Source organism: Pan troglodytes, chromosome 21, assembly GCF_028858775.2.
Source record: "Pan troglodytes isolate AG18354 chromosome 21, NHGRI_mPanTro3-v2.0_pri, whole genome shotgun sequence".
NCBI classification, from domain to species: Eukaryota; Metazoa; Chordata; class Mammalia; order Primates; family Hominidae; genus Pan; species Pan troglodytes.
Genome location: NC_072419.2, coordinates 9,948,556 through 9,961,748, shown reverse-complemented (window position 1 = coordinate 9,961,748; position 13,193 = coordinate 9,948,556). Strand labels below are relative to the sequence as shown.

Sequence of the window (13,193 nt, the reverse complement as noted above, 5' to 3'; positions counted from 1 at the left end):
CAAGCCCTCCTGCTGATGGTATGGAGCTGGAATTGATCTTTGTTGTTACGCATTTTACCTTTGAAATGGAGTCTCACTCTGTTGCCCAGGCTGGAGTGCAGTGGCATGATCTCGGTGCACTGCAACCTCTTCCTCCAGGGTTCAAGCAATTCTCCTGCCTCAGCCTCCCAAGTAGCTGGGATTACTGGCACACACCACCATGCCCAGCTAATTTTTGTATTTTTAGTAGAGATGAGTTTTACCATGTTGACCAGGCTGGTCTCGAACTCCTGATCTCAATCGCCCGCCTCAGCCCCGCAAAGTGCTGAGATTACAGGCGTGAGCCATCACATCCGGCTACCTTTACATATTTTATAAACCCCACAATACAATGCTCTTATGTTTCCTTAAACAATCAATTACCTTTCTTAAAGATTTAAATAATAGGGAAAAAGTCTTATATATTTGCCAGTGTATCGCTTCTCAGCCTTTTGGCTAAGGTCAAGTGTAATATATTTGCCCATGTTGTTGCTCTCTCTGGTGCTCTTCATTCCTTTGTGTAGACCCAGACTTCCCCTTGGCATCCTTCTCCTTGAAGGTTGGTCTTTAATATTTTTTTGTGGTATTAATCTTCTGATGATAAATTCTTGCAGCTTTTGAATGTCTGGAAAAAAAATCTTTATTTCGCCTTCATTTTTGAAATATATTTTTGCCATGTCTAGATTCTAGATTGACAGTTTTTACCTTTTGATACTTGAAAGATCTTGCTTCGGTGTCTTCTTGCTTGCATTATTTCTGATGAGAAGTCCTTCGTCCTAATCTTTGTACATAGCATAGTCTTTTATTCTAATCTCTGAATATAAGCAGGCCTTTTTTTCCCCCCTCTGGCAGCTTTTAAGATTTTCTCTTTATTACTGATTTTGAGTAGTTTGATTATGGTATGTCTTGCTGTAGTTTTCTTCATGTTTCTTGTGCTTGGATTTTGTTGAGCTTCCTAGGTCTGTAGATTTATAGTTTTCTTTAAGTTTGGAAAGTGTTTCGCTGTTAACTCTTCAAATGTTTTTTCTTTTCCAAACCTCTCTTCTTTCCTTGAGGGACTCCATTTGCTTCTACATTAGACCACTTGAAGTTGTTCCAGTGGTCTATCCTTTTCAGTTTGGGGAGTTCTTTTTTCTTCTTCTATTACTATGATTCTAAGAGTGAAAGAGATTCCACAAGGTATACTCGGAAGTGTCACTGTCGTTTCCTGTTACTCTTTTCTTATTGCCTTCTTCTTTCCACCCATTTTCCCCACTCCATTGACAGTAGGTAACAAACCTCTTGAGTTTCTCATTTACCTTTTCTATTTCATTTGCACAAATGAGCAAATACATGTGCATTTTCTCATATTGTCACCTTTCTAACATTGAAGAGTAGCATATAGTCATTTCCACTTAACAGTATATCCTGGAACTCTCTCACAGTCCTTTTTTTTTTCTTTGTTTTCTTAACAAAGTAAACATATTCAAGTCAGTTCATTGGGATCTTTGTTACAATTCATAGTACTCCATTTTGTGGATTTGTCTTAATTTATTCAGCCCCTCTTGTATGTGCACATAATGAGGTTGTTTCTAATATTTTGCCATTACAAACAGAGCCATAGTAAATAACTCAGCGCTTATGTATGTTCCTGTTGTTGGAGGTATATATACGTACCTAGTGATGGGATTGCTGGGTCAAAAGGTGAGTGCATATGTCATGTTGTTAGTTATTGCCAAAGTCCCCTTCAGAAGGGTTGTACCAGTTTGCATTCCCACCAGCACTATATGAATGCCTGTTGCTGCACAACTTCACCAATAGAATGTATTGTCATACTTTAAAAATTTTCAGTCTCACAGATGAAAAATAGTATATCGGTATTGTTTTAATTTACATTTCTGTATTAGTAAGTTTGAACATTCCCTCATATGTTTGATGACCATTTTATATTTTGTTTACATATTGTTTTTCCATTTTAATATTAGTACAGTTATTAACTGAACTATAGAGCATAGGTTTTAGGAGGGTTTTTTGTCCCCTGGCTTTTTTTTTGGGATGGAATGTCGCTCTGTCACCAGGCTGGAGTGCAGTGGCGCAATCTCGGCTCACTACAACCTCCGCCTCCCGTGTCCCCTGGTTTTTAAGAGTTTGTTATATAATTGGGCTATTAGCATTTTGTCTCTAGTATATACTCCAAATACTTTTTCCATATTTGTCAGTTGGTTTGTTTATAATGGGTTTTTTTCTTGCCATGCAAACATTTTTGTTTTTATGTAAATTGATCTGCCTTTTCTTTCATTGCCTCTGGATTTTGAGTCATTATATAGGGAAAGGCTGTAATTGAAAGTTACCCTCTAGCACTTGTATGGCTTGAATTTTTACATTTAGATCCCTAATCCAAATGTAATTCGTGGGAATATGTTGTGAGATATGGATCTACTTTTATTTTTTCCCTCAAATCATTACCAAGTTAGAATCCCAGCTATACAGTTCACTAGCTCTGTGACCTTGGACAAGTAAATTAACTTTTGTATCTTTGTCAACTCATCTCTAGAGAGGAAATGATAGAATGAAGCTCATAGGTTGTTATTAGGATTGCTTGAGATGATAAGTGCCTATCACAGTCACATGGTAAGCCCACGATAAATTTTAAGTATAATGTTAATCTATAGTTTTTACAGATCAGTAAGACAAACATCAGAACTCCAATTGAGCCAGGCGGGGTGGATCACTTGAGGTCAGGAGTTCAAGACCAGCCTGACTAACATAGTGAAACCCCGTCTCTACTAAAAACGCAAAATTAGCCGGCTGTGTTGATGCACACCTGTAATCCCAGCTACTTGGGAGGCTAAGGCAGGAGAATTGCTTGAACCTGGGAGGCGAAAGTTGCAGTGAGCTGAAATCATGCCACTGCACTCCAGCCTGGGCAACAAGAGCAAAACTCTGCCTCAATAAATAAATAAATAAACACTCCAATTGATAAATATCCGGAGAATGTAAATAAACTGTTAACTAATGAAGGGAAATCCAAATGGCCACTGAACATGTCTAAAATATTCTACTTCATTAAAAACGCCAAGGGGTATAAAAGAAGACAACAAACAATGAGGTCCCATTTTTCATTTTTCAACTTGGCAGATATACTGAAACCATTTCATAGGCAGTGCTTATGAGGAGACCATGAGACAAGCACACTCATATTGTAGGTAGACATGTACATGGATAGAACTTTCTTAAAAAACAATTTGGCAACATAGTTCTGCCTTTTTATTCTATGATTTCATTTCCAGATCTGCCTTAAGGAAATCATCAGAGCTGCAGATTAAATTTATTAAGTTCACTACATGAGGTGTGTGTGTGTGTGTGTGTGTGTGTGTGTGTGTGTGTGTATGTGTATGTGTGTGTATTTTTTCCATTATATTGAAGAATTAATAACAATATAAATTTCCATGAACAGAAGACTATTTAATAAAGTTTAGTGCAATCATGTATTATCTATGATGTACCATAGAGAAAAGATTTGAAGAAAATTTACCAAAATGTTGATAGTTTTTAGACATTATAGGTGGTTTTTATTGTCTTCTACAATGAACATATATTAATCAGAAAAAAAACAGTAAATAGTATTTAGTGGGATTAAAATTACCATTTGAATTTTTGGATCCTTTGGACATGAGAGCATGCATGTTAAGTTTTGATTAGTGTTTAGCCTCACACTGTGCATCCAAAAGCTGAGACTTATTTCATTGATTTCCCAGGAAACTTCCATCAGTATATTTCAAAATTCCTTGGATTAGCACAGCAGAATTTGTATATATTAATGTATTGGAAATGTAGAAGAAATTTTTAAAAAAAAATCTCCACGTGATTAGCAACTTGGACCATAGATGGTGATTGGTCCAATTTTCTTGCAGTAAACACTGTACATTAAAAGGATTTTTTTCTTTATTTTCCTTTTTGCAGGTTTTTGTCTTTTTTTCTTTTTTGGTATTATTTTGTTTGCCACTTATTCCTAAAATTCATATTGCTATTAACCATACACATCTTTCCATGTTCTTATAATAATCTACAAACATCTCTCCCTTTCTGTAGCTCTCTCTGTCACACACACACACACACACACACACACACACGCTGTGCACTCTCCTGAAGCATGTGTGTACATACATACATATGTGAGGGGTTTTATGACTGTTTTACCAAATTGTGTTCTTAATATATACAATGTTGGCTTCTTTTTAGCCATTCAGAAGTTATTTCAGTCATGGAATGATCTCTAGCCATATAACTGAAAACAGGTAAGTTTCTTTCTTGGGGAAGAAGGGCGAATGGTGATAGAGAAAATGGAGGTGGCAAAGGGGTTGGCTGTGGGGGTGCATTCAAGTTCAGAAGCTAGAGTCAGGAAAATATGGGTTGACTTTAGTTATCACAGGGTAAGAAATCTGTACTCTGTAAATGTGTCTGTTTCTCTGCTTTCATTTTTATTTTATTATTTTATAGTAAACTAGCTTTTAAAACACTGTTGTCAGCCAGGTGGCTCATGCCTGTAATCCCAGCATTTTGGGAGGCCAAGGTGGGCAGATCACCTGAGGTCAGGAGTTCGAGACCAGGCTGACCATCTCTACTAAAAATACAAAAATTAGCCAGGTGTGGTGGCATGCGCCTGTAATCCCAGCTACTCGGGAGGCTGAGACAGGAGAATCACTTGAACCCGGGAGGCGGAGGTTGCAGTGAGCCGAGATCGTGCCATTGTACTTCAGCCTGGGCAACAAGAGTGAAACTCTGTCTCTAAATAAATAAATAAATCACTGTTGTCTGCTAAAATCTAAAGAAAGGAATTTTTAATTTCATTCCTGGCTCAGGAAAATGACAGGAAGCAAATGAAAATAAATAAATGGGACCTAACTAAATGAACATGCTTCTGCACAGCAATAGAAATAATCATCAGAGTACACAGAGAATCCTCAGAATGGGAGAAACCATTTGCAAATTATGCATGTGACATATGCATAGTCCGAGGGCTGGGCAGGGGAGCAACAGTGGCTTGCAGGCAGTAAAAGGGATCAGGTGTGAAGGTCCAGCCCCACGAAGATGGGTTCAATGAGGGTTCGAAAGTGTTTTCTCCCACATCTCTTTTGTCATGATCAGCAGGAGATACTTCCTCTGATGGATAGAGAGGACATTTCTTCTCTCTTTTCTTCCCCCAATTCCAATCCAATCTAATAGTGAAACAAAGTACCCTGGCTAGGACTCAGAGTCATCTTTTTCTGCCCAAAGTGTCACCTAGCTTGAATTAAGCTTCAGAAAAAAAATCAGCCATGCTTACTTTTAAAAGCCTTGTTTGCCTGTAGCTTAAGGTAGTATTTTTAAGAGTAGTGAAAAGAAATGCAAAGAATTCTTTACATGGCGCTCACTGAGGGCAATTTAGGAAGAAGATAGAGGATAGAGTCATCAAATATTCACTGAGAACTACGACATACCAATCAAGAGAGATTGATGGTTTAAAAAAAGGAAGCAAATATGATTACTGCCCTCATAAAGTTTATAGGGTAGTGGAGAAAAAGACATTAATCAAACATCTTAACAAAGAAATCTGTTATTACCAACTCTGATTGGTGCCATGAAGGAGAAAAGAGCATAGTACTTTGAAGCCCATCACAAGAGAGCCCAGCCCCCTCCAGGAGAGAGCTGAATAATGAACAGAGATAACTGGGAGTAGGAGGAAGAGCAGAGACCCTGAGACAAGAACATAAGGGATATCAAAGAAAATTATCTTGGCTGGAGTATTGAAGTTGGAGTTGAGTGGCCTTCTATGGAGCTGAGAAAGCTCACCAGATCATACAAGTTCTCTTTAGCCATGTTCAAGATTGTGGCCCTTCTCCAGAAAATAACATAAAGGCAGTAAATTGGCACATTTAAAAGATTATCATCTGGGAGGCCGAGGTGGGTGGATCATGATGTCAGGAGATCGAGACCATCCTGGCTAACACGGTGAAACCCCATCTCCACTAAAAATACAAAAAATTAGCCAGGCGTGGTGGCGGGTGCCTGTAGTCCCAGCTACTCGGGAGGCTGAGGCAGGAGAATGGCGTGAACCTGGGAGGTGGAGCTTGCAGTGAGCCGAGATCGCGCCACTGCACTCCAGCCTGGGCGACAGAGCAAGACTCCGTCTCAAAAAAAATATGTATATATATTATCATCACTGCAATGTAGAGAATCCATTATAGGAAGGCAAGAGTGGAAACAGGGAAACAGTGAGGAAGTGTTGCAGTTGTCCAGGGAAGAAATCATGGCAGCATGGACTAAGGTTCTGGCCATGAAGATGGAAGAAAATGGTTAAATAGGAAGGCTTTTGAGAAGGTTAATTAGATTTGAAGGCGGAGGAAGCAGAAGTCAAGGAGGCCTTTCAGATGGCTGGGTACCTGGGTGGATTGTGATGCCATTTATTTCCTGCAAGAACTGGAAGGGGAGCAGACATAGGGAACATCATCACAGAGGAGAGGAGGGAGCAGCAAGCTGCAGGTAAACCCTGGGACTATTCGGAGACCAGGTGGAAGAGGAGGGTGACTGACTGGGGAGACTGAGGGGAGTGCAGTCTTGCACTGCAGTTCTTGCAGTGGAGGGTGGAGGGAGTCAAGTGCTTCTCAGAGACCAAGGAAGGAAGGAAGACCTGAAGACTATCTGTTGGATTTGCTGTATGCTACATGAAAGTCACTTGGTGACTTTGGCAAGAACTCTCTGGGTGAAATGACTGAGGAGGCTGATTAGAGTGGGCTGAGGAGTGAGCAGAAAGTAGGGGAGAGGAAAAGTTCAGCCAAGAGGACAGGGAGGAAGGGGGTGGGTACAGAGCCAGGTATGTGTGGTATTGAGAAAATTTGCAACCCTCCTGTGCTCCTTCTCTATTGAAAGTTACTCAGGAATTGGTGACTGCCCTATTGTCTGTCTAGTCCAAGTATCATAACTGTCATCCTTTAAGACTCATATTTCTATTAAAATTCTATTTTATAATACTGGAGTTTTGCTCTATCACTGTATCATGGACAGCAAACTTATGGAACTTATTCCTCAAAAAGTGGGACATGCTGAAAATACAAACCTAGCTTGACTTTAGTTATGTCCCTAAATGTTAACTGATCCCTGTGGGTCAGTAGGGAGACAGCTGGCATCCGTTTCCAACCAGCCAAGGATATTCAGTCGACTGTACTGACTGACCGCTTTGCTCAGGCCGCAAGTGTCCCTCAGAAAAGCCTGAGGACTTATTAAGGTCATGGAAGGTTGCCTTGGCCAGGAACTCTTTTCTAATCACATGTTTTTGACTTCCCTCTCTAGCCCTAACCGGCAGCCATTTGTTCTCTTTGGTAATCACTCCACACGAGAAAACCTGAATGCTGGCAACTTTAACTTCCCTTCTGAAGGACATCTGGTACGAAGCACTGGTCCCGGCGGGAGCTTTGCCAAGCACATGGTAAGTGGCTGGACTGCCTGGTGCTTGATTAGTTGTATTATCAAGTTGCGGGGGTGGGGTGGGTGGGGGGAGCTAGACAAAAAGAACCTTTTCCAGTTAGTGTGTTGATTTAACCCTGAATTTGAAGTTGTTCTAGAGTGAAAAGAAGTGATTAGAAACTGTTTGTACTTTTTTTTATAGGTACTAGGTATGATTTGAAAACATCACATTTAATTTTGAAATACTTGAAGGAAAAAGGTTAAGAACATAGTTTCACAAACCAGTCTTTAAGTTGTCAGAGTAATATTGTCAATAGAATTTTTAAAATTCAAAATAATTTGAAGATAGTTATTCCAAGCCTAAGTTTGTTATGCCTTGACTGTTACATTTAAGGACAGAAGCCAACCTTGATGATCATTGTTTATTGAGAGTGCCAGAGAGAAGATTTTTGCATTTGGTGGCAGATTGTCTGCTACATTCTTTTAAAGAAAACATTAGACCTAAATATGAGACTTAGATTGTGAAAGTCTATGCTATCTCAGTGGAATTTTGAGTATTTTCAAAATGTCTCTGGCAATCAGGAAAGCTGTGGTTAGTAGGTACTAGTTTTTTTGTTTGTTTGTTTATTTTTTGAGACAGGGTCTCACTCTGTCACCCAGGCTAGAGTGCAGTGGCACAGCCTTGGCTCACTGCAGCCTTGACCTCCCAGGCTCAGGTGATCCTCCCACCTCAGCCTCCTGAATAGTTGGGACCACAGGCACATGCCACTGTAGGCTTCCTGTCTTCCCTAGGAGAGGGGGAAATAGCTAAGAAACACTTTTGATGGTCACAGCCTGGAGACACAGGCCTGCTAAAAGACTGAAATTTAACCGTAAAATCATAGAATGTTTCCCTCCCCCATTACCTTAGCAGAGGTCTACAATATAATAGGGGGTTACTGCTGACAGAGCTGCAAGGTACATCTAAGATGGAGTTCACAGGGAACCCAAAGAAGGAAAATGGGGAAGAAAAATAGAAGAATACTAGAGGGATTTGAAGTCCCTGGCACCTACAGCTTCAGAAAACATTAAACAGAACCTAACTCCCAGCCAGATTAACATAAAATCCCACATTAAAAGTCTGTTTCTTCAGTTCCTGTTACCTGATACATCATTTTTGGCTTTCAACAAAAAATTACAAAGCATGCTAAAAGGCAAGAAAAAACACTATTTGAAGAGACAGTGCAACTATCAGAACCAGACTCAGATATGACTCATATTTTGTAATATACAGATTATTAAAAATAACTATGATTAATGTTAAAGGCTCTAATGGAACACATAGGCAACATGTAAGAAGAGATGAATAGTGTAAACAGGGAGGTGGAAACTTGAAGATAGAATCAAAAGGAAATTCTAGGATTCAAAAGCACTGTAATAGAAGCAAAGCATACCTTTAATGGGCTTATCAGTAGAGCAGACATATCCATGGAAGGAATCAGTAAGCGTGACATTGGTCAATAGAAAATTCCCGAACAGGAGTGTGAAGAGAAGAAAACAATGAGAGAGAAAAAAAATCATCCAAGAACCAGCCGGGCACAGTGGCTCACACCTGTAATCCCAGCACTTCAGGAGGCCGAGGCAGGTGGATTGCCTGAGGTCAGGAGTTCGAGACCAGCCTGGTCAATATAGTGAAACCCCATCTCTACTAAAAATACAAAAAATTAGCTGGGTGTGGTGGCGGGCGCCTGTTATCCCAGCTGCTAGGGAGGCTGAGGTGGGAGAATCGCTTGAACCCAGGAGGCGGAGGTTGCAGTGAGCTGAGATCGCACCATTGCACTCCAGCCTAGGCAACAAGAGCAAAACTCCGTCTCAGAAAAAAAAAAAAAAAAAAAATCATCCAAGAACCCTGGGACAATTTCAAAAGGTATAATGTGCATGTACTGGGAATACCTGAAGAAGAAAGAGAAGGAAACGGAAGAAGTACTTGAAGTAGTCATGGCCAAGAATTTTCCAAAATTCATGACAAAGACACAAAACCACAGACCCAGGAAGCTTAGAGAACACCAAGCAGGATAAATCCCAAAATATCTATGCGTAGGCCTATCCTATTCAAACTTCAGAAGATCAAAGACAAAGAGAAAATCTCTTAAAATGCCAAAAGGGGAAATAAAACACCTTACCTATAGAGGAACAAGGATGAAAATTCCAGTGGACTTCTTGTCAGAAACCATACAAACAAGAAAAGAGTGAAATGATATTTTAAAGTGTTGAATGAAAAAGCACACCAACCAAACCACATTTTATATCCAACAAAATTATCCTTCAAAAGAAAAAGGAGGAAACAAAAGAGAAATACTTTCTCAAACAAAAAAATTGAATTTATCACTAGCAGATCTGTCCTGTAAGAAATGTTAAGTGTTCTTTATGTATGTGTGTGTGTATGTATGTATGTATGTGTGTATATATTATTATATATACACTATGTATGTGTGCATATATTATATATTTTAATTATATGTAACGTAATATATAATATGTATTATATATGTTATATATTATATATATATATCAGAAGCTTGGATCCACATAAAGGAAGAGCATCAAAGAAGGAATAAATGAAGATAAAATGAAACATTTTATTTTTCTTATTGCTAATCTAAAAGATAACTCTCTAATAATAGTAACTGTATAGGTGATTACAGCATGTAGATGAGTGAGTGGCAGCAATGTAATAAGACACAGGAGGGAGGACATGGGAGTACTCTGACACAAGGTTTATGCACTACACACAAAGGGATAGAGTGTAATTTGAAGGTGGACTTCGATTAGTTATTAATTTATATCACAAACTCCAGGGAAACCACTAAAAATGTCCATGTTTCAATTGAAAAATCACTAGAGATCTCAAACTCAATGAGAAAAGACAGTCATCAGTGCCCGCACTAACAGAACACAGATGTGAGAATAACTGACAAGGATTTTAGAGCAACCATCATAAAAATACTTCACGAGGTCAGGAGATCAAGACCATCCTGGCTAACACAGTGAAACCTGGTCTCTACTAAAAATACCAAAAAAAACAAAACAAAACAAAAAAAACCCTGGGTGTGGTGGCACGTGCCTGTAGTCCCAGCTACTTGGGAGAGTGAGGCAGGAGAAGTGCTTGAACTTGGAAGGCGGAGGTTGCAGTGAGCCAAGATGACGCCACTGCACTCCAGCCTGGGCAGCAGAGCAAGACTCCGTCTCAAAAAAAAAAAAAACAACTTCAGTGAGCAACTACAAATACCCTTGGAGTAAATGATAGAAAGTTTCAACAAAGAAATAGAAGATGTGTAGAAAAACCAAATTGAGGCCAGGCGTGGTGGCTCACGCCTGTAATCCCAGCACTTAGAGAAGCCGAGGTGGGCAGATCACGAGGTCAGGAAATCGAGACCATCCTGGTTAACATGGTGAAACCCCATCTCTACTAAAAATAGAAAAAATTAGCTGGGTGTGGTGGCAGGCTCCTGTAGTCCCAGCTACTTGGGAGGCTGAGGCAGGAGAACGGTGTGAACCTGGGAGGCGGAGCTTGCAGTGAGCCGAGATCGTGCCACTGCCTCCAGCCTGGGCGACAGAGCGAGACTCCATCTCAAAAAAAAAAAAAAAGGAAAAGGAAAACCAAATTGAGATTTTTAAAGTAAAAATAGACCAGGCGCGGTGGCTTACAACTTTAATCCCTGCACTTTGGGAGGCCGGATTACCTGAGGTCAGGAGTTCAAGACCAGCCTGGCCAACATGGCGAAACCCCGTCTCTACTAAAAATAGAAAAATTAGCCAGGCGTGGTGGCAGGCGCTTGTAAAATCCCAGCTGCTCGGGAGGCTGAGGCAGGAGAATCACTTGAACCTGGGTGGCAGAGGCTGCAGTGAGCCAAGGCTGCACCATTGCACTCTAGCCTGGGAGAGAAGAGCGAAACTCCATCTCAAAAATAAATAAATAACAGTAGTCAAAGTTAAAAACTCAGTGAATGGGCTCAGTGGCAAAACAGAAATGAGAGAATAAAGAATCAATGAACTTGAAGATAGAACAATAGAAATCACCCATCTGAACAACAGAAAATAGACTGAAAAAAAAAACTGAACAGAACCTCAGAGAGCTGTGGGACTCTCACAAAAAATCCAAATATTCATATTGTTGGAGTACCAGAAGGAGAGGAGAACGAAGATGAGACTTAAAAAATGAAGAAATAAAGGTTGAAATTCCCCCAAATTTGGCAAAAAAAAAAAAAAACCGCAAAACTGTGAATCTGCAAAATCAAGAAGCTGAGTGAACCTCAAACAGGATTAAACCCCAAAATACCCACACCAATACACATCAAAGTCAAATTGTTGAAAACTACAGACAAAAAATATTTTTTTTTGAAATGGGGTCTCACTCTGTCACCCAGGCTGGAGTGCAGTGGCTCAATCTTGACTCACTGCAATCTCCGCCTCCTGGGTTCAAGCAATTCTCATGCCTCAGCCTCCTAAGTAGCTGGGACTACAAGTGCGCACCACCATGCCTGGCTAATTTTTGTATTTTTAGTAGAGACAGGGTTTTGCCATGTTGGCCAGGCTGGTCTTGAACTCCTGACCTCAAGTGATGCACCTGCCTTGGCCTCTTAAAGTGCTGAGATAACAGGCATGAGCCACCACGCTCAGCCCAAACAAAAAATCTTGAAAACAGCCAGAAAGAAATAGCACCTTACCCATAGGGGGAAGACAATTTTTTTTTTTTTTTTTTTTGAGACGGAGTTTTGCTCTTGTCACCCAGACTGGAGTGCAGTGGCATGATCTCGGCTCACTGCAACCTCCACCTCCTGGGTTCAAGCTATTCTCCTGCCTCAGCCTCCCAAGGAGTTGGGATTACAGGTGCCCACCACCACACCTGGCTAATTTTTGTATTTTTAGTAGCGACAGGGTTTCACTATGTTGGCCAGGCTGGTCTCGAACTCCTGACCTCAGGTGATCCACCCGCCTCGACCTCCCAAAGTGCTAGGATTACAGGCGTGACCCACCATGCCCGGCCAACAATTTTTGAGTGAAAGTTGTATTTCTTTCTCATCAGAAACCATGAAGGCCAGAAGGAAGTGGCACCTATATTTCAAATGCTGAAAGAGAAGAGTTGTCAACCTAGAAATCTGTATCTAACAAAAATATCCTTCTAGAATTAAGGGAAAATCAAGACATTCACAGATGAAGGAAAACTACAAGAATTTGTTGCTGGAAGACCTACCTAAAAGAATAACTTAAAGAAATTTGGTCTAAACAGAGAGGAAATGATAAAAGAAGGAATCTTGGAACATCAGGAAGGGAAGAGAACAAAATGATCAAGGCAGTGTACCACAGAATTATATACTTTAAAATGGTTTTATCTCAAAAGTTGCCAAAAAAATAAAAATAAAAAACCACCCAGTGTATATCCACATTATAGATTGTATTATAAAAGCAATTTCTGCTCTCAGGTCTGTATCACTCCAAAGCCAAAGAGTTTTCACTCATTAAGTCAGTAATCCTTGTTGAATGTCTGGTAAATGCCAGTCACTGTGCTAGATGAAGGGATAGTCATGATCTTTGCCTTTGAGGATCTCATAGACTTGAAAACTCCAGGGAAAGCCAGCTAGGAAATGTTTGAACCGAAACACATTGCTTCCTTTTTCCTTCTGAGTCGTGAATTTCTTATCATCCTGGGCTGACTGAGAGCCAGCTAGGAAATGTTTGGAGCAATAATTTAGATGTCCATTACACGCCTATTA

At 40.2% G+C, this 13,193-nt stretch overlaps 1 protein-coding gene across 6 annotated transcripts in view; it reads left to right on the top strand.

Annotated features, from left to right (window-relative positions):
- The window catches only part of DNAAF9 (dynein axonemal assembly factor 9), a 160,381-nt gene that overhangs the window by 59,779 nt on the left and 87,409 nt on the right, over window positions 1–13,193 (top strand). For all 6 annotated transcript variants that reach the window (XR_010154295.1, XM_016937355.4, XM_063803213.1 and 3 more), the window contains 2 exons: window positions 4,240–4,295; window positions 7,327–7,462. Coding sequence is in view for 5 of the 6 variants with exons in the window: in XM_016937355.4 (XP_016792844.2) it covers window positions 4,240–4,295; window positions 7,327–7,462 (192 nt within the window). In the remaining variant the exon portion in view is untranslated. The remainder of the gene's footprint in view (window positions 1–4,239; window positions 4,296–7,326; window positions 7,463–13,193) is intronic.